The 20,873-nt window shown below is 42.8% G+C and overlaps 1 protein-coding gene across 5 annotated transcripts in view; it reads right to left on the reverse strand.

Moving 5' to 3' along the window:
- The window catches only part of LOC142766515 (uncharacterized), a 204,486-nt gene that overhangs the window by 26,479 nt on the left and 157,134 nt on the right, over nt 1–20,873 (reverse strand). The window contains exons 1-4 of one of the 5 annotated variants that reach the window (XM_075868008.1): nt 6,207–8,145; nt 5,416–5,673; nt 4,701–4,745; nt 1,916–4,148 (exon numbers count right to left, since the gene is read on the reverse strand). The exons of 1 other annotated variant lie outside the window; for it this stretch is intronic. In XM_075868008.1, coding sequence (XP_075724123.1) covers nt 3,982–4,148; nt 4,701–4,745; nt 5,416–5,512 — 309 coding nt within the window. In that variant the 5' untranslated portion in view covers nt 5,513–5,673; nt 6,207–8,145 and the 3' untranslated portion in view covers nt 1,916–3,981. Of the gene's footprint in view, nt 1–1,915; nt 4,149–4,700; nt 4,824–5,415; nt 5,674–6,206; nt 8,146–20,873 lie in introns of those variants that run through there. 3 more of the 5 variants (XM_075868003.1, XR_012884591.1, XR_012884590.1) reach the window with 3 other exon arrangements.

Genomic DNA, 20,873 nt, shown 5'->3' on the forward strand with positions numbered 1-20,873 from the left:
TCCATGCACCGCAGCATTTTTATAAAGCCGGAATGCGAGAACGTGCATACGCTTACGCTTAGGTATATGTCTACGTAAAACGAAGGAGACTCGTCGGGAGGTGTCTCAGTGCTAATGCTTTTCACAAAGAACGGTGCAAATATTTCGTCCAGCGTTGTTTGAGTGCGCAAACAAAGCAATGGACGTGTATATGAGTCTATAGGTCGAGAGACGTTATCACACGTGCGAAAAGGATGAAAAGAGAGAGAGAGAGAGACTCTCGTTTCGGCTTCGCGAAAGCTTGAAATTGATAGATAATAAAGGCAATTTTCTGGCCCAGCAGACGTCAGGGAAAGTCTCCACAAAGCAGCGTCAGATGCTCGGAGAGCATAAAAAAGTGGAGTACGCGTTGTATGGGAGTGACAGCCACTCAGAAGGCGACATGAAGTGTGACTGTCCTTAGATGTGAGAATCATGGCTAATTAGGAGAGTTGAGTTAATGAGTCAAAACTTTCCTAAATAACGATAATGGAAGCAAACTGAGCATTGATCTAGTGAAAGTGACACTAGTGACAGTGAACTCATAATAGTTGATTAGCGTTGTCACAGGCCGATATATATTTTTATTTTCTTATTTATATTTGGCAAACTATGAGAAGGTAGCCTACATTAGAGCCGGCTATCCCAACGTCATAACAGTAATGTGCAAGAATAAATAGCGCACGGTTATACAGTCTCACGTGGCGGTTTCTATCTTCTAGTAACCTTGGGCAAACGCATTCTAACTATTTTTACTATTTTTGACAAAGTTTCACCGGACGTTTTTGCATTTGGCTTCATTCGAAGGAATCACGATATATCAGCAATAAGGCGAATGCAAGCACTCCTGCAGTGGACGAGCAGTTACAGCGCTCAACTACAATCTAGGAGGTACTTGGTTCGATTCGCAGAATCACTGAGCACTTTTTTTTCAATAGGTTGCCCGGCCTGACATTATGCGTGGTGGCGGGTACTAATTTTTTGAGAAGTAGGCTTTCGCACTTGCTTCTTTCACTCCCCTTTTGACCCAAAAGCGCCGTACTGTGCTCCTTCAAAAATTAAACAATTCAGGGTTCGTAATTTTCTCCTCCACCCTCTCTTATCGCAAAAGTGTCCAGTGTTGAAATACCAATATCATACCTGGTATATTACTTTTCACGTGTTTGGATATTCGAGCAGCAATCAGTCTTCACGGTGTTTTGAAGAAAATCTACACAAGCAGTGAGCTAACTGCTTGCAGCCAAGTTGACTGCCTTTGCAGGGACACGCTTTCGTGCTAATTTGGTGGGGATCATCACATGCAGCAAGACCAAAGAGCACGGACAGTTAGAGCTGACGCAAACAGAGTGATTAGTTTGTGTCTTCTCTCCCGCTATTTGTCATGCTGCCCGCTTCAGTGCAATGTCGCTGTCAATGGTTAAAATGAACTATAGCAGTTAATCGAGTTCTGCTGAGAGGGTCCCCTATTGTCCAGAATGGAACAGAACAATGGCAATTTGATTTGTGTGATAAAGAGATACCCTGCTTTTGGTTACTAGAATAAATTTCTAAACTGAAGTATATTTTTTATTAACAACAGTTCTAGTGCAGATGAAAGGTGCATGGACAAAATTCGTGTATTCAGCTTGACTAGGTTTGTGACCTTAATTGTAATTGCGAACCGGTATCACAGTATGCATAAATATCACACACATATACAACCACGGGTGATAGCTTGCTTATTCTGATTAAAATTGAAAGGTTGAAATCGACATATTCAACCAACGCAATGTGTACGAGATATGCCATGTAGAGTAGCTATGCTCTAAACTAATCTTCGCAGGTTCGTTCCATTTTACTCAATTTCTTGTCCATTACTGTAGGTTGGTAAATGAAACAACTTCTTCGAACACACATATTCTGTGTAAGGTTACATTTACTTTTATGCAGTACAAAACAAATTGAAATGTATAATGGCTCAAAAGAGAAATAACTAGAAACAAAATCAGCCAAATCATTACTAAACTTACTCACCAATGATAAACGGATTCTCATTTAAAAGATACATACATACATGCATACATACATACATACATACATACATACATACATACATACATACATATATGCACATACACATATACATATGTACACCCATACATACATACATACACTCAGGTGTAAATATTAAAATGAATGGCTATAAAACAACAATTCTAATACACTCATTTTGAATATACTACAGAAAGTAACTTACGAGAGAAATCCACCGGCACTGTTATGTCTGAACACGGTGTTTCTCGAACCATCTCGCAAAAGTTTGATGCAGTTTTCCGCTGCTGCCCAGTGACAAGCAGTTTTTATAAAAAAACACAAGAATAAAGCCCTTGACAATGTCATGCTAAAGAAAAGGGCTGTGCATCAATATTTTGTACATGTCTGCAATATCACTCTGTTTATTTACATAGCTTGGCTCATTCACAACCCACTAACAAAGCATGTTAGGACACTTGGGCTGAAAGTTGGCACAGCGCGAGTAAATTCTAGACAATACATGAATAATACAATTTTAATCTACTAAGCTCCTTGGTGCAAACAGTGTTTATATTGACAGCTATAGGTGCCATTTCGTTTCCCCAAAACACTTCTCAAAAGTAGAATCAACTTTATTTAGCTAAAAGTTTCTATTCTGGCGCGTCGTGGTGGCTCAATGGTGGAAGTGACTCTTTCGGCCAAGAAAACGAAGACCAATTATTTTTCCAGTTCGTGAATTCACCCCATGCTAACATTGATGCAGCTGGTAGGAGTGCTTTTGGAGAGAGGAAACCACCACATTCCCACCAGTTGTGGCCTTGGGTAGCTACTTCACTTGGCCAAAAATGATGAAAAACACTCCTCAAGAAGACTTCAAAGTTTGCACAGCAACACAGTTCCCATACAGCTGTCTATTATTCTGCTTGAAAAATATTGAGTTTACTGGTGGGCAAATACTGTACACTATGTGAGGTGATGCTCCAGGGCACTGCATGTATGTCTTGCTGCTGGCCTCAACTGCGATGTTGCTCAGCACATATGTGTAAAATAACAACTAATACTATGCCACTGCAAAGTAATTATGTGTCATTTGAATGAAACAGGGACCACAATAAAAGAACATAACAACATTTGCCTTCACAAAGTTGAAAAAATGTAAATAAATTTCCACAGAGTTTTCACAGTTCATCTGAGGATAGTAATATTGGTTGTAAACACATTCTTACTTCCACTAACAAGCTATTTTAAGATGCCAGATTCAATATGAGAGTATACCAGCACTTTTTTAGGGCTAAACAATTGTACAGGCACCTAGAAAAACACAAGTGAATGCATGCTATAGCTACATATAAAAATAAATACTTTTATTTCTAGTCTGAGTAGAGCTGCATAGATGATAAGTCACTTGCATTACATTATGAACAAACCTATCCGAGCAAAGTATACATTTAAAAAGTTACAATTACACAGTAGATAAGTACACTGTTGAAGGACGGACAGGCAGTGGGATAATACACAAGCATTAAAATCTACTGTTAAGATAAACTAGGAGTAGTGATGATCCTCTTCCTACCAAATAAAATAATCCACATAAACTCACTTCCCAGAGCTTGTACACTCATGGCATCATTGGTGCTATACAAATGAGTGTACACTGAAGGATTACATCGACGAAGTACATGATTACTGCATCCATGGCTTTACTTCTTGTACTACAAAGAATGCAAACACAGTTACCATTGGCGACCATCGATGCTGTGATTTCTGGCATGTAAATGTAGAGGCACGCAGGCACTTAACACACATGTTAAAAACTTCAGCTCGAAAATAATTGCCCACTAACACTACAGCAGCCTTTAAATTAGTGTCATAGTTTGGTATCTTCCATGCAAAATTTAAATAATTTCGAATGCAAGCAAATGAACTGCTGAATAATGCACTGCTAAGAAGTTAACCAGCAGCTGCTCCTGACATCACAATGTGCTCTTTCTGCTGTTGGAAAATTTGAGCAGGAGAACAGTCACTGGCAGTCCCTTTATACTTGTTGGTCTTCTGTGCTCTGTTCTTGATACACTGTACATGACCGTGGAGCACCGAACCCCTTGTTACTGCTAAAACTTAGAAAAATACAGATCATTGTTACAACCATGCTACATGCAAGAGTGTATAGTTGTCAATTATGTGCTCATATTTACAGATATTGTATTTTGAGAAGCCAATGACAAGCCTCAACACACACACACACACAAACAGTGAAGACTGAAAATATAATTAATATGATACAAGAGCAAAACTACAATGTTATAGATGAAGGCATGAAACTTCTGACATGCATAAAAAGCCCATAGAGTTTCTTCTATTTCGACTTTACACTAGGTGCGAGAAGTAGACCACAAATAAGTTCACTAAGAAACACAAGTTAGACTGCATTACAACACAACAGCCAATGTTCATAACTTTAAGGCTGTCTAACATAGCCAGCTCACCATACCGCATATAGGAGCAAATGGGCAGTCTAGAAGACACAAAGAACTTGTGGATTATCAGTTTGCTTGTTGCTGACATCTATTATTCTAAATGAAGAAAACTTTTCAAAATTGCACTTCATCAGGGGAAATAATCATACGCAACAAACACAACGGGCTCCTACAGGTGTCACAAACACTCACCATTATTGTTGATACCAGTGTCTTGCCGGATGGATATGCTGCGTCCTGCACAGAACACCAAAGGAGTGCTCCATGACTTGGATTGCATGTGTGCTAGCTGCATCGCTCTGCTGCTGAAATAGGCTAGCCACAGACAGAGAAATGAGAAGCCGTGGCTTTGAAACACACTGAACGTCACCTTTAGAGATCAACAATGCATACTTAGGTCAGGTACAATTTGTAGAAAAATATATATCACTATGCAATCGTGGTGAACATGTTCGGCTGAAACACAAGCAACAGCACTGAGAGAGAAAAAGCTACATTAGGTAAAAGATGCAGTTACTGGCCCTATGTCATCTGAGGCTTCTTCAATAGGTCTTTCTTTTGCAAGTTGTGAACAGCCAGGCAATTTTCACCCACTTGCTATTTCCTTCCAGAGCACTTGATCCACAGAGGGAGTCACAAGCTCGAGAGCTCAATAAGGAATCAAAGTATTTGTGCTCGTTTCAAAGCACAAGCTTTTGAGTCTCAGATTATTGGAGTTTTATCCATAAGCTGCAGGCTTTCAGCTTTCAACATTCTCAATTATCTTGCAATATAGTTCTATAAGTGTTGAATAAGATATATGTGTAAGAATATTTCAGGTATCCACTGAAAGCAACCATGCTTGGGTTTTCAATTTGTGCACAGTAAGTGGTGTTCACGTAATCGTAGGTATTAAAGAAAAACTAACCTTTTAGCCAGCCGTTAGGCAGTTTTGTGCCCTCGAAGCTCCCAAGCAGATCGCAGTCCTTCCAGATGAGGCTGCTATGCATGCTTCCACGCCACATTCGCTGAATGATAACAGTCCCAGCCGTGACATAGGCTTGCACAGTTAGGGAGAACGTGTCCTTCCTATTTTAGTACAGGTGCTTCAAGTAATGATGAGGATTGATGTGCCAGAATGTGCAACCGATGCATCACAGGACCTTAACAAACCAATCTCTGCGATCTGTGAAGAGCCAAAAACGAGATATTTAAAAACAATCATTAAAAGCACTCACTTCTAATACTTATTTGAGGAAGCTATCACTTCGGTAAATTGACCAAAATCTGCTATATTCACTTTGAAATAAACTGAAGCCTCGTGTAAAATTTACGTACCGCAATATATAAGTCCTACTGAAGTATAGTACTACCACAGTGGTAATCGTCTATAGAACTAATTTTCCATAATAACATAAATTTTTTAAGTGCAACCTGGCTGCTGAAAAATAAATTCACATTAACTTTCCAACTATCAAACGTGGTCAATCGACAGGCCCAATCTCACAATCAAACAAGAGCTCACTTGTATCAAATCACAAAAAACTTTTTATGTATTTGCTCCATAATATATGTATGTATATAACAGAAGTAGCAAATTTTTCATGCTTTAACTTACCATGGAGAAACATTACATCTGATGGGCTTAAAACTTGCACACGTTATACAACTGCGTGAATTATAATACCGGGGAAATTTAGTTCTGCAAGGTGAACTCACCGATGGCAGCATTTAGTAGCCATCGGTGTCATGAGGAACCAAGTACGGCCAACAGGCAAAGGGCATCTGCAGACTTGAAGCTGCCAATGACAGCAATGAAGGGCTGGCCAGGCGTGCACGTCCATTGATAAAGTGTAAGAACTGGCTATGACCGGCTGTTGTCAAGGCTCTAGTGCCGTGCAAAACGATGGCCAGACGAACTCGAAAACCTGTAGTTAGATGATATTGGCCTACAACTTCATCCAAAGCAAGGCACCGGTGAAATATTTGCCTTTTCTGGGGGCCGGAGAGAAGCTTGACGTTCACGGGCTCTCGCTGCCACATAGAACTCTCAAGCTGTTACCGAGGAACAGTCTAGGCGCGCTTCCAAAGTAACACGATCCACAACAGAATGTAGCATCTCGCAGCTTTGGTTGATCACATCACCGCACTAGATCTGGGGGCCGGAGGGAAGCTTGACGTTCACGGGCTCTCGCTGCCACATAGAACTCTCAAGTTGTTACCGAAGAACAGTCTTGGCGCGCTTTCAAAGTAACACGATCCACAACAGAGTGTAGCATCTCGCAGTTTTGGTTGATCACATCACAGCGCTAGGACTATGGTTATCACAAAAAGGACAAGTGACGACTTAACAAACAAAAGCGCCAAGCTGCCCCACCACAACTTCGCAGGGCAAAACAGTAATCAACGCTGTCTTTCAATTTTCGGTCACACGAGCACAGCTTGTTCACAAGTCTTGGAACGTCAACACAGCACCACTGTTCACAACGAACATCGTTTCACTCCCGAACAGTACATTGCTCTCAAGTAAATAGAAGCGTACGGGCTAACTAGTGGCGAAGCAAGAAATGAGCGCGTAGTTCATACGTCTCCGTACGTACTTGGGGTCACTCAAGTAACGTGTCAAAACGCTGTTAATCCGAAATGTCGCACAGCACCCAACTGAGAGACTGGAAAGTCAAGCGAACGAACTGTTACCGGCACACAAACACACATTGCAGGCTTCTCGAGTGCTAGTTGCCGTCGATACATCGACGCCGACCCCGCTTGATAACCACACCGACGCGCAGGCTTCGCTGCGCTTCACCGTACACCATTGCACTGCCACAGCTTTCCGCACTGCTTACACGCACCGAAAGAGCTGCTGTAATCACAACACATCCGGTCAAAAGCTGAAGTAACTCGTGCGAAAAGCGTTTGCTGAAAGTTGCACCGACCGATATGATGTTTACGACGCCATGTTGTTTTCGACAACTGCGCAGCACATAAGAGAGCTCTTAGAAAGTACTTGCACTATTTTCACGGCGTGAAAAAATTTTCTCTCATGTGCGAGGGGGGTGATATGACGAGCAGGACAGGCGTGCCAGATGAAAGAAGTGTTTTGGCAACGTCACGGAGTGAGCTGAAGTAGAGGGTATATCTTCACAACCAATCACAAGCTGTGCCTGTCGGCCAAGCCGTCGTCTGCTCGCGTTTGTCGTCTGCTTCGATCAGAGCATGCGACAGGGGATTCGCCTTCGCAACGCTATTATTCTCAGGTCAAGTGGTCGCTGCGTCGCACAAAATACATGTCAGTGGCTCGCTCTACCTTCGAATGATGTTCGTGCGCCAAGTTAAATGGCTGGTAATTGACGCAGCGATGAATTCAGCCAAGGTTTGCTCCAGAATCGTGAGGGTTTGCATATTTTCGGTGTCATACAAAGTTACTAGGGTCATTTCATTCCGATTGCTTGCCATATTATCACGGTCCATATCAGTGTCGGAACAGTGAAGGTGAAGATGCATGATTTGTTTGTAGTTCCATGCGTAATCACGCGCACCCCTATTACGCTTTGGTTTACAAAGTACGCTTTGTTCCAGATCGTCTCAAAGTGTATCGACAGCTGTATTTCAGAGATCGCAACCATTGGACAGTTAGAGCCAATGAAAGTACACTAGAGCACAAACTTTATGAACCACTCACTTAAAACTTCCTCTCATTTTTATTTCCAATAGCGTGCAAAGAATGTGCTCCCATTAACCTCTTTTGTGGTTTTTTCCACCAATGAGGCAAAGATCTCGAGTCGCACTTTTAATTGGATGAGATGGGGCGCAACACAACAACATAACAAATAAGGTTGATCCTATGCATTGCCGCGTTCGAATGCACCGACCATTCACGTATCACATTGGTTTTCATTCAACCACAAATCCTTACATGCGTAGTTTTATGCCATTGACGTCCATTAGAATTCTTCAATTACTGCGACTTCGAACTTATTGGACGATGGTGGTTGTCAACACCATCCACTGCGTACAAGGGAAACAACACGCGAAGCTCAAAGCGCCGAAAGAAATAAAAACCCACCAGCAGTCACCAGGCAGCCCTTAATGGGCGTGAATTAACTCAAAACCAGCCAGGGCACCAAATTATACCGCCGCGGCAGCAGGTTCTAAGTAGCCACATTGTTCCTAAGAGTAGTCCGGACCACTCTTAGGATTTTCTCTCAGCCATGCTGTTTTTACGCACAATTTCGTTTCGTGAATCCACTTACGAGCACTTTTCGGTGACGTAAGCAAATGTAGCAACTGCATCACCATCGCTGACATTTTCCCGGGCAGTCACAGCGCGCTTTATTTGCAGCGGCCGATGTGACAACGATGGCCTCTTACGACGTTTTTTTCGTTTCGTGAATCGACTTACGCAACAAAATTTCTCTTGCGCAAAAATGTTTTCGTAAGTTAGTTTTGTGAATCCGGCCCCTGGTCTTTGTGAAATCTGACGTTGAATATCTGGAGAAACCTTCACCGATCGCCAGGCCTTTGTAGTCAAGGCAAAACGCGCGCTGGCTTCTTTACAGCACCCGTGTCCACTCTGAAGAAACTAGACCTAAGCCAGCCATTGTTTCAAACGAATCTTCTAGTGCTCACCGCGACACCCGTGTTAGCACGGTTCAACCCATGACGGCATCCTTTTTCAACGTGCCGCTTCGCATCTCATCAAGTTTGCCCTTGGGAAGACGTTGTGAATTTTAATCGGTTTAAAAAAGGTAGTTATCAGAACGACTCCGGCTTTTATGCAGCAGAGACTGAGTGGTACAATTTGCTAAAATTGCATTGCCACACTGCAGAGCACCGGGCTTACCAAGACAAATGAACACTACCCATAGAAACACACATGATCCTATTGTTATATAAAAAGCTGTAGGAAGCCAGGTGACTTCATCGCTGCACTGTAACTCTGCGAGACTGTTCCAGTCTATCATGCATAAAACGAGAAGTCTTTTTAGGAGCGAAGCTCCTTTCGGTCTAACCTTGTCTCGCATCAGGCGTAACCAGAAGTATCCCCTGAACAGTATAATGGATAGCACTGTCTCATAAAAGTACACACAAACTGCATTGAGTGAGAATACTATGGATGGCGCTCTATCGCTACTCTCCAATCGGCTGCTGTGCGGGCTATGCCTGCGTGCGCGGGAAACGAGTGCCTCTCTCAGTCTCCTGGATCGTCGCCGTACGTGTCGGATCGCTCGGTTGGCATGAACAAATTGGAGTGGGCGCGGAACGCCGTGGATGCTCGTGCTAATCGACAGACAGACAAACAGACAGACCCACCTACATACGGCCGCACGGATGTATGCACAGACGTATGCACGGAAAAATGTATGCACGAATGAATGGACGCATGGACGCACAAACAGATGGACGCTTCGCCGCACTCTTGATCACTCACTGCGTGGATATGCTGTGATTTTTCCGATAACTTGCTTTTTTCTCTTCAGATATGATTGTTTTCGCCTATTTATCATTCAGTTATAGCAGACCGCCACTCTGGCTCACGAGATATGGCACTGCGTGTACATGTCACCAAATCCTGATGATGGTTGCGCGCTCGTCCTGCGTGTTACTTCTCTTTGCTCGACTGCAGCATCTGACGACTAGTCTACCTACAATGCATGTGGACATTTTGTGAAGCTTCTTAGGTACTTCCAGACCTGGAACTCTGAAACAGGGCGTTTCCTCATGTGCCTGTCGTGCCTGAAAACGCTTGGCCGTGCAACCCTGCTCAAGCATCGCTTTGGTCAGCTATTCAGGTAGGCTTCTCCCACACTCAGTCGGGCTGAAGATCAAGACTTCGACAATTGGTCATCATTTTACGCCAAAGATATGTGGCCAATAGGTAGAATAAAGCAGGCTAAACTACGTCAGCTTCTACCTCTCAGGAGAAACGAAAAAAAAGTAAGGTGGAGAGACCCCAATACTTAGTTCAACAATCATAAATTGGGGTTTATCACGTGGGCTACAGTCAAGACTAGAATTGAAAATGTATTTGAACGCCCTGCTGTCTGCAAACTTCGCAAAAAGCAATAGCTTTATACCCTTGCTCAACAAAAAGTGAAAAGTTCATAAGCTACGATGAAGATGTAGTTGACCTCTGCCGGCGCAAAAACACTAACAAGACCGAAGAGGATGAGATGAAGAGCATTATGAACGGCTTAATGATGATGCCTTCTAAATGCTCTTGGCGAACAACTTTCTGATGGTTAACGAAAAAAAGAACCTTTGCCAGAGCTACTTCCATATCCGCCGAAACTACAAGCTGTCGCTGACATCACAGGACCTAAGACCTTTAAATGACTTTGCAGGTGTTTGGCGTTGTGCTCGTACGTTTGCCGTTTTATCCACTAGACTTCTTCACTGTTCCTCTGCACGGTGCAACCTCTCCCTCACCTAACAAATGCATTTTATTGTGTGCGCAGCGATCTTTATAGCCCTTTTTGATGACTTCCAACGTCAAACGATGGATGATCGTGGATATCGCCCATCTAACACGTTATGCAGATGCTTCATCTTTACCGAGCGCTAGAGCATGCGATGTTGCTTTGCTCATACTGAGCTACATCCTACTGCACCACGGGGCCCCAAGAAAATTTTTCAGTGAGCGAGGCTGAGTGTTTTTATGTGACGTCATAGAAGGTCTCTTCGAAAATGCCGTATATAACACCGCACAAATATATGACACCCTAGACAAATGCTTCGAACGCACTTTTGGTGAGATGTTGGTCATTCATGTTGCATCTGACCTTAGCAAATTGGACCGGCTGCTTTCCGGTGTCACATATACCTATAATACTGCCACGTAAGCCACCACGGGATTTTCCCTTCTTTGTACTCTTCCGTGTAGTGCTTATGCCACAAAATCTACGCCTATGTCTGAAGCTTTTGCCCGCGCAGAGGAATGCTGAAAGCTCTCTCTCATATTGACGTCTGTGGACCAGCAACGTCAGAAACACAGCTGCGATCTCAACGTAACGCCCGTATCCTATGATTCTGGCTCACTAGTGTGAGATTGTGTGTCTGCCACAAGCCCTGGATTGCCATCAAAAATCATTCCTCAGTTCCAGGGCCCTTGCTGTATGGTAAAGAAAAGTCTCCTGCGATATATATTGTTGAGCCACTAGAACCATCTTTCAACAAGCGCTGCTGGCTGCCCGAGATTCCGCACGTGGAAGGTTCAAAGCGTTACCACGATCTGTCTGGGATCTGCTACCCACAGGTGCTACTCCGGGGAAGATAACTGTACTTGACAGCAATGGACCATGAGGATATGGCTTTTAAAGAAGAGGTTTAAAGGTTGGTGATAAAACCAATCCCAAGTAATAAACGCGTTTCATGCACTAGTACCTGCGCATTTGAAAAAAGCTCTATTAGTTTCAGTACGTGGGCGTAAAGGGCTGTTCCTCAAAGAAATCGCCTACTCTTAGCCAAGTTGTCAGTAAGTGGACCAATTGTACAGAACTTTTAATAATATGCCTAAGTGACTGCTGCTAGATTTCTCAGGCTTGCGATTACTGAAGTCTTTGAAACCGCAGCACTGACACACTACACCGTATATCGACATTTATTACATCACTGGAAGAAAGCCTTTTGCCAAACTCATAAACTAGACTTAGCTATCACAAGCCTGTGCTGCCGGGTACCGAATCTGAATTTCTACAAACATAGGTCTGCTCAGGCAGTTTCGCCACTGTGCGCGTTGTCTGCTTAACTGGAAAAAACAGATCATTATATTTTGACCTGCAGGTAGTTTATTAAATTACAAAAACCTATTTAGAAATAGTTCACGTGGTATTAGAATGGATTTATCGTTACCTATCATAATGTTTTTGGAGCCTCTATTTCTGGGTTCTCCAGTGCAAAGGTATGCGCGGCGGTCAGAATCATTAAATAAATTAGTGAAAGTAATCGGTTAACTGAGTTCTCAGTAATATTGTCTTAACGAGTCTACAACAGTATATTCGTAAAAACTAAGAGTTGTACTCAAATTTAGGAGACATTTATTATTTTTTCGTTTTTTAGAAATCAATATAGGCATTAGGTTAAACATCGCAATTATATGTAACCAGTAATTTTTTATTGTATAATCTCTATTATAGTAAGACTATATTTTAAAGTTACTCAGTTCTTTACCAAGCCATAGCCATTGTGGGTATGCGCCATATGCAGTAGGTGTACAAGAACAAGACCATTCTTTTGTAGTGTTCCTGCGTCTTAATTCTCGCTGCTCCAGTCTATCATCTGAGGGCAAGTCTACATAGAATGCCTCTTGACAAGTTGAAAGTCATTGATGTGCCGTGTAAGTCCATGTTCATGTGTTTCCCGCTGTGAGCTACAATGAATCTTCACCAATTAGCCCAGCGTCCCATTTAGCTCAGTGCACCATCGTTCAGCGGGTGACGACTGCATATCATATGTGAACTAACAGTGTCACAGAACAATTTAGTTGCTATCTTGATGATATGTTGACATTGTACACCACTTCAACCAACACTAATTGGGACACCATTTTTATGAGTCACGTATGCGTAAACACTGCTACGCACGTGACCACGAATTTTCTCATTTTCTTCTCCTTTTTCGGGGCACTCTCTTCCCCTACACTTAAATATCATCTGAACACACTGAAATTTGTGATCTTGCCAGGTATGCCAAATTATGCAGACAATTTAACTCCTTACTGACAGCCGAAGACAAAAGCCACCAGAAGCTAACGCATTAAACCGACCGACCTCTCTCTATTTTTAGTTTATTTCACCAAATATTTGCTCAATTTAATTTTTCGAAGTCTTTTTAGAGATACCCCCTGCCTTTCGTTGAAATTACTGGCCCGATACCATGGGCTCTACCATGGTGTCACCAAAAAAATGCAAATCTCCGAACTGTCTGCGCAATCGGAACAGAATTTGCTTTTTTCAAGTTTTTCCCAAAATTACGGAAAAAACAACTAATTCTCTTTAGCATAAAAAAATACATCATTGCCACATGGTGACAGTTTATTACCAAGCGACAAAAACAAGAATATTCATTTTGTAATTAGGAGAAATGAAACGCTTTCGTTTTTTTCATAAATGATTACTGTGGCCATATGACGAACTGCTATTGCGTGTTCCTTATTCCGTTTTGGCCCCCATTGGCACTCCATGATTGGCCGTTCAACCTGTCAGTCAAGTGACGAGCCAGAAGCCGAAATTGTGGTGACGTAAAAATTGAAAGCGTGTGCTCAATATGAAAAAATAAACGCTCTCTCATTGGTTGCTCAACCTGCCAATCAGGTGACGATTCGAAAGCTCAAATCGTGGTGACGTCAAAATGACAAGTATGCGCTTATTGTGGAAATATAAACACAATCGGTTCTGCACTACGGCGCAACAGCCAGCGAGTGGGCCCGTCACAAACGGAATAGAAAAAAAAATGGCGGTGCAAGCTGAGCCAACGACCTGCGCTGTAACGTTTGGCTACATGAACGTGGCCTACAACAAGCGCTGGAAGGATGCTGAGGTCGTATTTGGCATGCCAGACGAACAGTTTGGGCGTCACTTTCACCTGAGTAAAGCAACGGTGTTGTGATTGCGCGACGAAGTCGCCGACGGTCTCATGGGTAGCGCTCTCGGTGGAGCGGCAAAGGTGTGCGCCCCGCCTTTCTTCACGACGGGATCCTTTCAGTCGTCGGTGAGAGGCGAGGAGACCGTCGTGGTGATGCAGCCCGCGGTTAGCATCTGTGTGCGACGTATGGCTTGAGCGATCGTCTACGCCAGGACCCGCAACAGGTGGGTTCACTTCCCGAGAAGGGCGAAGGAGAAGGCAGCAGTGAAAGAGGAATTTCTTTGGTTTGGACCCCTACCCGGCGTCATCGGATGCGTTCACGGCAGCTTCGTCACATTTAGGCGTGAGCAGAAGACGCCCTTCTAGTACCGCGAAGGTTATTTCACCATCAACGTCATGTTCGTAAATAGTGGTGTTCCCATTTTGTAGTGCGCATTTTTTGTTTGTCGCGTTTGAATGTGGCTCATATTGCTCTTAGTTTTCCCAGGATTGCATCGCGGAAACGCCGATCCTCACCGCGGACCCACTGCGACCGAGATTGGACGACAACATCCACATGTACGTCGGTCCGCGAATCTGACTGACGAGTACCTTCTTAATGAGAAGTAGATATAACCTGTTCATTTTACGTGTGGTGTCTCTTTTTAATACATAAAAATTTCCTCGCAGTATTTTTAAATTTTCAGCGCACTGACAAGTGGCATTATGGCGCATGCCACCGGTGCACAGGCTCTACGCTGTGGCGCAACTGCTGCAGTATTGTTAAGTGATGCGCTATGTCATGAGAGTGTCACCATAGTAGCCATGTTTTGCATAGGACGGGGTAAATGTCAGGCTAATCAGGTACCAAGGATTCAGTTGTTTGTATCCTAGGGTCAACGAGGCTGAAGAGATTCCAGTCATTTTAGCAGTATATACACCACAATTCATATTTCTTCAAGTGACGATGGCTACCCCCTCGAGCCTTCCTCGTGAAAAGTCATCCTCACATGAATAGTGCAAAAGTCAATAACAAATCTGCACATACTTGATTGCGTTCCATAGTGGAGAATTCTATTAGGCTACTGAAGAGCCGTCTTCGCTGCATTAAGCGGCACTGAACCTCTATTACTCACCGGAACGTTCTTCCAGTATTGTGGCTGCATTTGCTGTGTTGCACAACCTTTGTTTTGAAAGTGACATATGCTTTGTCAGTCTCAGCGACAACAGTGGTGACGAGAACAGCGAGCATAGCAGCTTTCTCGATGATAACCTCCAACGTCGATTTAGACAGGGAAAGTCACCACACTAAGGGTACTTGCATAAGCGTGGTGTCCACAACTGTGTTATCAGTTTGTTTGGGACGACGAGGCAGCAAAACCTACAGTATTTAAGAAGAGTTTGCAGGCGACTTCACCGCCTGTACCAGCAGCCACAGTGTTAAAATAATTCTGCTGCATTGCAAGAGCTTGACCATTCGTGATTCTTTAACATACACCTTATATGAAGGGAACCGATGTTTCTGCTGTCCTCCCTCAGGTGCTCTAGCAAACACTGATGTCAGCAGTAATAGGACACACGTCCACAAAGCTAGTGGTGTGACATCTTATGTGATCGGCTGCCACGGTGTTTCCAGAAAGTTAGCAAGGATTTATAAAGCAGCACCATAGTCTAACCCACTCATCGGGAAAGAATCATTTTGGTAAAGATTTTGTAATTAATATTATTGCGTGGGTTCTATGAGCTGAAACCATAATATCATTAGGAGGCATGCTTCACTTCAGGTCTTTGAAAAAATTGAACACTTGAGGTTTTTTATGAGCATGTAAATGCTACGCAGGCCTCTTGAATTCAGCCTCCATTGAAATACGACCTCAGCAACTTTAATCATACCCATGCGATCCGGGTCCAAAATCAATCACTGTAACCATAGTGCACTGGTATCATTTTTGTCGCTGCTGCCATCTTGCGGTTGCCGACAATCGTTACCGTCGTCTGCAACATGCCTGTGCATTGTCTTCTTGCTTCCTCTCTACGCAACGCTCACCATCTACACTCGGGGACCTTCTGTGGCACATCCATCACGCAGTTGCTTTGAAAGTGGGACAACCCATACTGAAATACATAGTTTAGAATTTTAAGTACATTTTTCTCATTTGTAAATGCTGAAGTAATGTGAATAAACGAGTACGCAGTCTTTTTCCAAATCAAAACTTTGTAAAAATTTATTTTATTCATGCTCATGCTAATGCTAAGATGGCATACACGTTTGTATATATTTGCACGTTGTGAATCACGGTGTCATGTTTTCAAAGCAGATATTTATTACAATGCACATACTTCAAGAAACATCATGCTGAATGAAACACTGTGTCAAATGGGTAATTAATACTAGAACGCTATATATATATATATATATACCAAATGCCAAAACTGTCGGATAAAATGAAGCCACGTGGTATCTGTTGTGTGCATCATTTCAGAAGAATTACGAGCACACCTAAAAACAATGTGTGAAGATACATCCGCATTACTGTGAAAAGTAGATAATTGAACACTGTTATGCACCACACTTTGAGAAGCTTACAAGTAAAACAACACTAAAAAAGAAACGTTAAAAGTGAAAAAATTATGATGCCCATGGCCATTACTGTGGTGCTGAAAGCAAAGGCTGAAGACTTCCAGACAGAACGACAGCCAGGGTAGCCAAACGGAAGCCCCTCACATCGTAGACATGCTCCAGATGATGTAAACAAATCTTGTGTTATATTGCAGACCCTGTAATGCAAAAACGTACATAAAATGCACGTGATGCTCCAGCTGTTCGAGTCGGACGGGCAGTAAAACGTGGCATTCGTGACTGATTTGGGAAAGAAAGTGAATTATCAAGATATAAAAAAACAACCTTTTTTTTGCACATTTATAACACAGCTCAGCCACACGAAGTCAAACAGGTTGGCTTCACTTGGGTTATTCCAAACCTTGGCACAAGCACCTCAATGTAGCATGGTTAGGTATGACCTTGCACTTCAGCCTTATCTACAAAGTAAAAAAAATAATGCAGAACTTCTAAGGTACACAGCATGAATCCATAAGTAGGTTGTTAATCAATTTATAAGTGGCCGTAGTAAGCACAGCGAAGTTTTAAGGAGCACGTAACTTGTGTCGTCCTACTGTTGCACCAATTTCAGCACACCAATGATGTCAGCAGTCATCAAAAGAAGCCTTAAATTCCTAATGGTTGTACAGTAACCATGCAATTGTCTTGTGTCTAGGTAATTTAGAGACACTACGTAACAGTAACATAGTCTGAAATGCAGGCTGCAATGTGCTACATGCACTGCAAAGACCACTGCTAATCTATTTTTTGGGTTCAGTGGTAACCGCAATTTTGACGCCGAAAATATTGTCCTTTTCCTTACACATTGAATATTTGTGTAAGAAGCTGGGGCTTTGACAATGTATAATAACATACTCTCCATAGTATAGTGCTCTACTCTGTATAGTAACAGTGCTCATTCTTTGTTATCTGTCTTTACAGTGCATTAGCTTGCTGTTTGCCTCTAAATTATCTTTGCATGCTAATAATGCAAGCCAGATAAGTAATCAAGCGACTTCTGGGGTACGCTAAGCAGGCACGTCATACTTGTCTTTTGGATTGACCTCCTGGACCACGAAAGTGTACCAGGAATGTACCAATTAGCTAAGTAATCTCCACTTCAAAAACACAGTGCATCGAACACAATGGCAGCTGTACGCAGTGCTGCTCTGTCAACAGCACTCGTAACTTGCCAACAAAGTCGTAGCCCTTCTGCTCGATAAGTACAAAAACAGGCCTGCTACTGCTGAGAAACCCTACCGAGTGGCTTAGTAATTGTTTTTTTCCTTATTCTTCGCAGTTCTCGCCGCAACGCGGTAAAAAACCAATGGGAAGCATGTATCATACGATTCATTAGCCGGCTAAAACAGTTATGCTCATCAAATGCAATCGTTAAATCATTGAAAATAAACACCGTGGCCTGCAGATAAACATAATAGTCTTACGCAACAACTTTCTACTACGATAGTTCAATTAAGCAAAAATGTACGTAAGATGCAGTGCGTAAATGCATGAAGGCGTACTTCCATTTTATGTATCGGGCGCTGTATTGGCGCTTGCCCAAGCAAGGTCATTCCTTAAATTAAAAAGTGTTCTTTGCTTGTCAATAGAAGAAAAAAGTGCAGGCTTCTCCGGTTCACACTTTGTTGTTGTTTACCTGTATGATCAAAAGTGAAGGAAAGATATCGCGATTGCGGTATGTTTGGCTTTGTTTACTCACCTAACGGCAATATTTTCAAGACTTCTCCTCGCTCTTTGCAGCTTGCCATGTCCTTCAGCGACGAAAAAACTCTCCAGTACTTGTGATTACATTCTTTTCGCAGATTTATGTGCCACAGAACGCAAAACGTGGCTCGCAGAGATAATCAGCAGTTTTTTACACACAGCGGCCATTGTGTGACTTGGATTGGACGCAAAAGCGACTAACATGCGGCTTGAGCTCTCAAAAAGCAAAACTTTATCTTTTACTTTTAGCTATATAATTTACTCATGTCAGCGCTACATGCCTTTAAATCAAATTTCTTTTTAAATACTTGGGATGGTCTTTTTGTTACATGCTCGAGAATAGAATAAATAGAATATACGACCCTTTTGCGGCTCTCAGCAAGAAATTGTGAAGGTCCCTAAATTTTGCTCTTCAAACACCCAAAAAATACTAGAGATTTTTCCACTTGCCTAAAATATAAATATACGGCCCCTTTGCAGCTTTTTGCTAGAGTGTCACTAAAGTCCTTAAAGTTTCCTCCTCAACATACCCTGACTATGGATTTCTAGAGATTACTACTATACTAAGGATTTCTCTAGATTTTTACGTAAGCTACGCCAACTGCCGCACTTGCCTCGTTTACACAATATGGGCGGCAACGAGCGCTTTTCATTGGCCAAATTAAAAAAAAAACTTAGGGGCTTCTACGTGGGCAGCGCCTCGAGCATGACGTAACAAGGAAAACGGAATACGAAATAGAAGTACGTTATACGGCCACTGTATATAGCAGATCGAAGACCAGCCAGAAGCATTACCGCGAACTCATTTAGCTCTCTGAAAATGGGTGTTGCTTAAAACTTTGACGTCAGTTAGCACAAAAAAGGCAGAGATGTCTATTTTGTCGTGGCTTCGACTATAGAATTACGGATCAAGATGATAAAGATAGAAAGGTAATTCAAACTTTTTTAAAAAGTCCGTATTACTGGCTTCATCTGTAGCTTTCTTCATCATTTGAAAGTGTCGCAATGGGAAAGCGTAGCTGCTGTTGTAGTGCCTAAAGACAGCTAGTCCACATTTCCCGCCAACCATCTCCCCGCCAACGAAGTGCATCCAAGCGTCGAAAATAGGCCCAGTCATTACAGAATCTGCTTGCACAAAACTTTATAGGTGGACTTGCACCACAGGTCGTAGAAGTGGATAAGGAGTAGTCAAAACTGAACAAAAATGAGATCCCAAACATCACAAAACACCCCCAACATGAACACAACCAAGCGACAAAGCTGCGCTATTCGCAGTGCCCACGGGTTATAGGTGGCGCGCCGTGTAATCTAAGATGGGTGCGGCAGGATGCGTGAACTCACATAGGGTTAAATAGGACGCACGGATGTAGGTTCCGGGCCGCTATCACGGGATGAAGTGTTGATCATCTATTCCGTAAACACTAGGAACTACTTAATGTTCGCTACATCATTTTTTCCGCAGAGTGAAAGGTGATAGTGTCAGCTGACCGAGCGTGCATCATCGCTGCCTTCCGTAATGCTGCGCATGCTACAGAAACCTGCATGAACTAGAATTTACCTATACTCTGAATGGCACAACGAGATAATTTGTGCCATGCTTGCTTGGCGATTGTACCTCAATAGTTGGCCGCTTGCGAGTAGCACGCCATTGCGGCTGCACGGGACCGAATGTTTAACGTGGCGATGATTTGCAAACATAAGAGGATGTCGTCATTATTCACACTGTCAGCAACATGGGGTTGCTTCTTCAAATGAACACAAGCATTAAACTTTGCTATAAGTTCCGTTTGTGTCACAGCCGTGCTTAGACTCTAAACGTGTGCAGTGCACTGCACGCATATTTTGCGGTTCTATCCACGCGATCGAACCAAGGATGTCAGAAAAGAATACATACATATGCTTTTTGCAACGTCAAACTAGCGAAAATCTGATGAACGACAACGCCGTAGGGAAGGTACCGGAAAAGTAGAGAAGTTAGCTAACCGGCATGGATTGTAGTCATAACAGCACGTTTCATTGCTCTAACGATTTGGCTTCGCTGGTCGAGCACGAGCATGTTGGTGCCTTGCGGCGATCAATAAGATCCACAGTAATCGAGCTACATGCATTGCACAAGAAAAACATGCTGGTATTGTGACCTCGCTGAAGAATAATAATCAATAAATTCAATCAAAGTGACTGGCGAAGTTATTATTGCATGAGGGGACGTGAAGTGCAACTTGCTCCTCGTCAGTTAGTAGCTAATTAATATTTCTCTCTGTCACGTTCGGTGTGTTGGCATTTTTCTACGCCCAGGAAAAAGTCCTCGTCGTCATGATGGTTTTTTTCAACATAACTACAGAAAGCAATCTGAGAAATTACCTCCACGGAGCAACTTTGACATCAACATAACTGCATCACTCACACTAATTGCCTGCGGTGTGCAGCCATATATCAAAAACGCAAAGATAAAAACTGGGCAGCGTTGGCCATGTTTTAGAGAGTAAATCATGAGCCCACGT

The sequence above is a fragment of the Rhipicephalus microplus genome, chromosome 1 (assembly GCF_043290135.1).
Source record: "Rhipicephalus microplus isolate Deutch F79 chromosome 1, USDA_Rmic, whole genome shotgun sequence".
Lineage (NCBI taxonomy): Eukaryota > Metazoa > Arthropoda > Arachnida > Ixodida > Ixodidae > Rhipicephalus > Rhipicephalus microplus.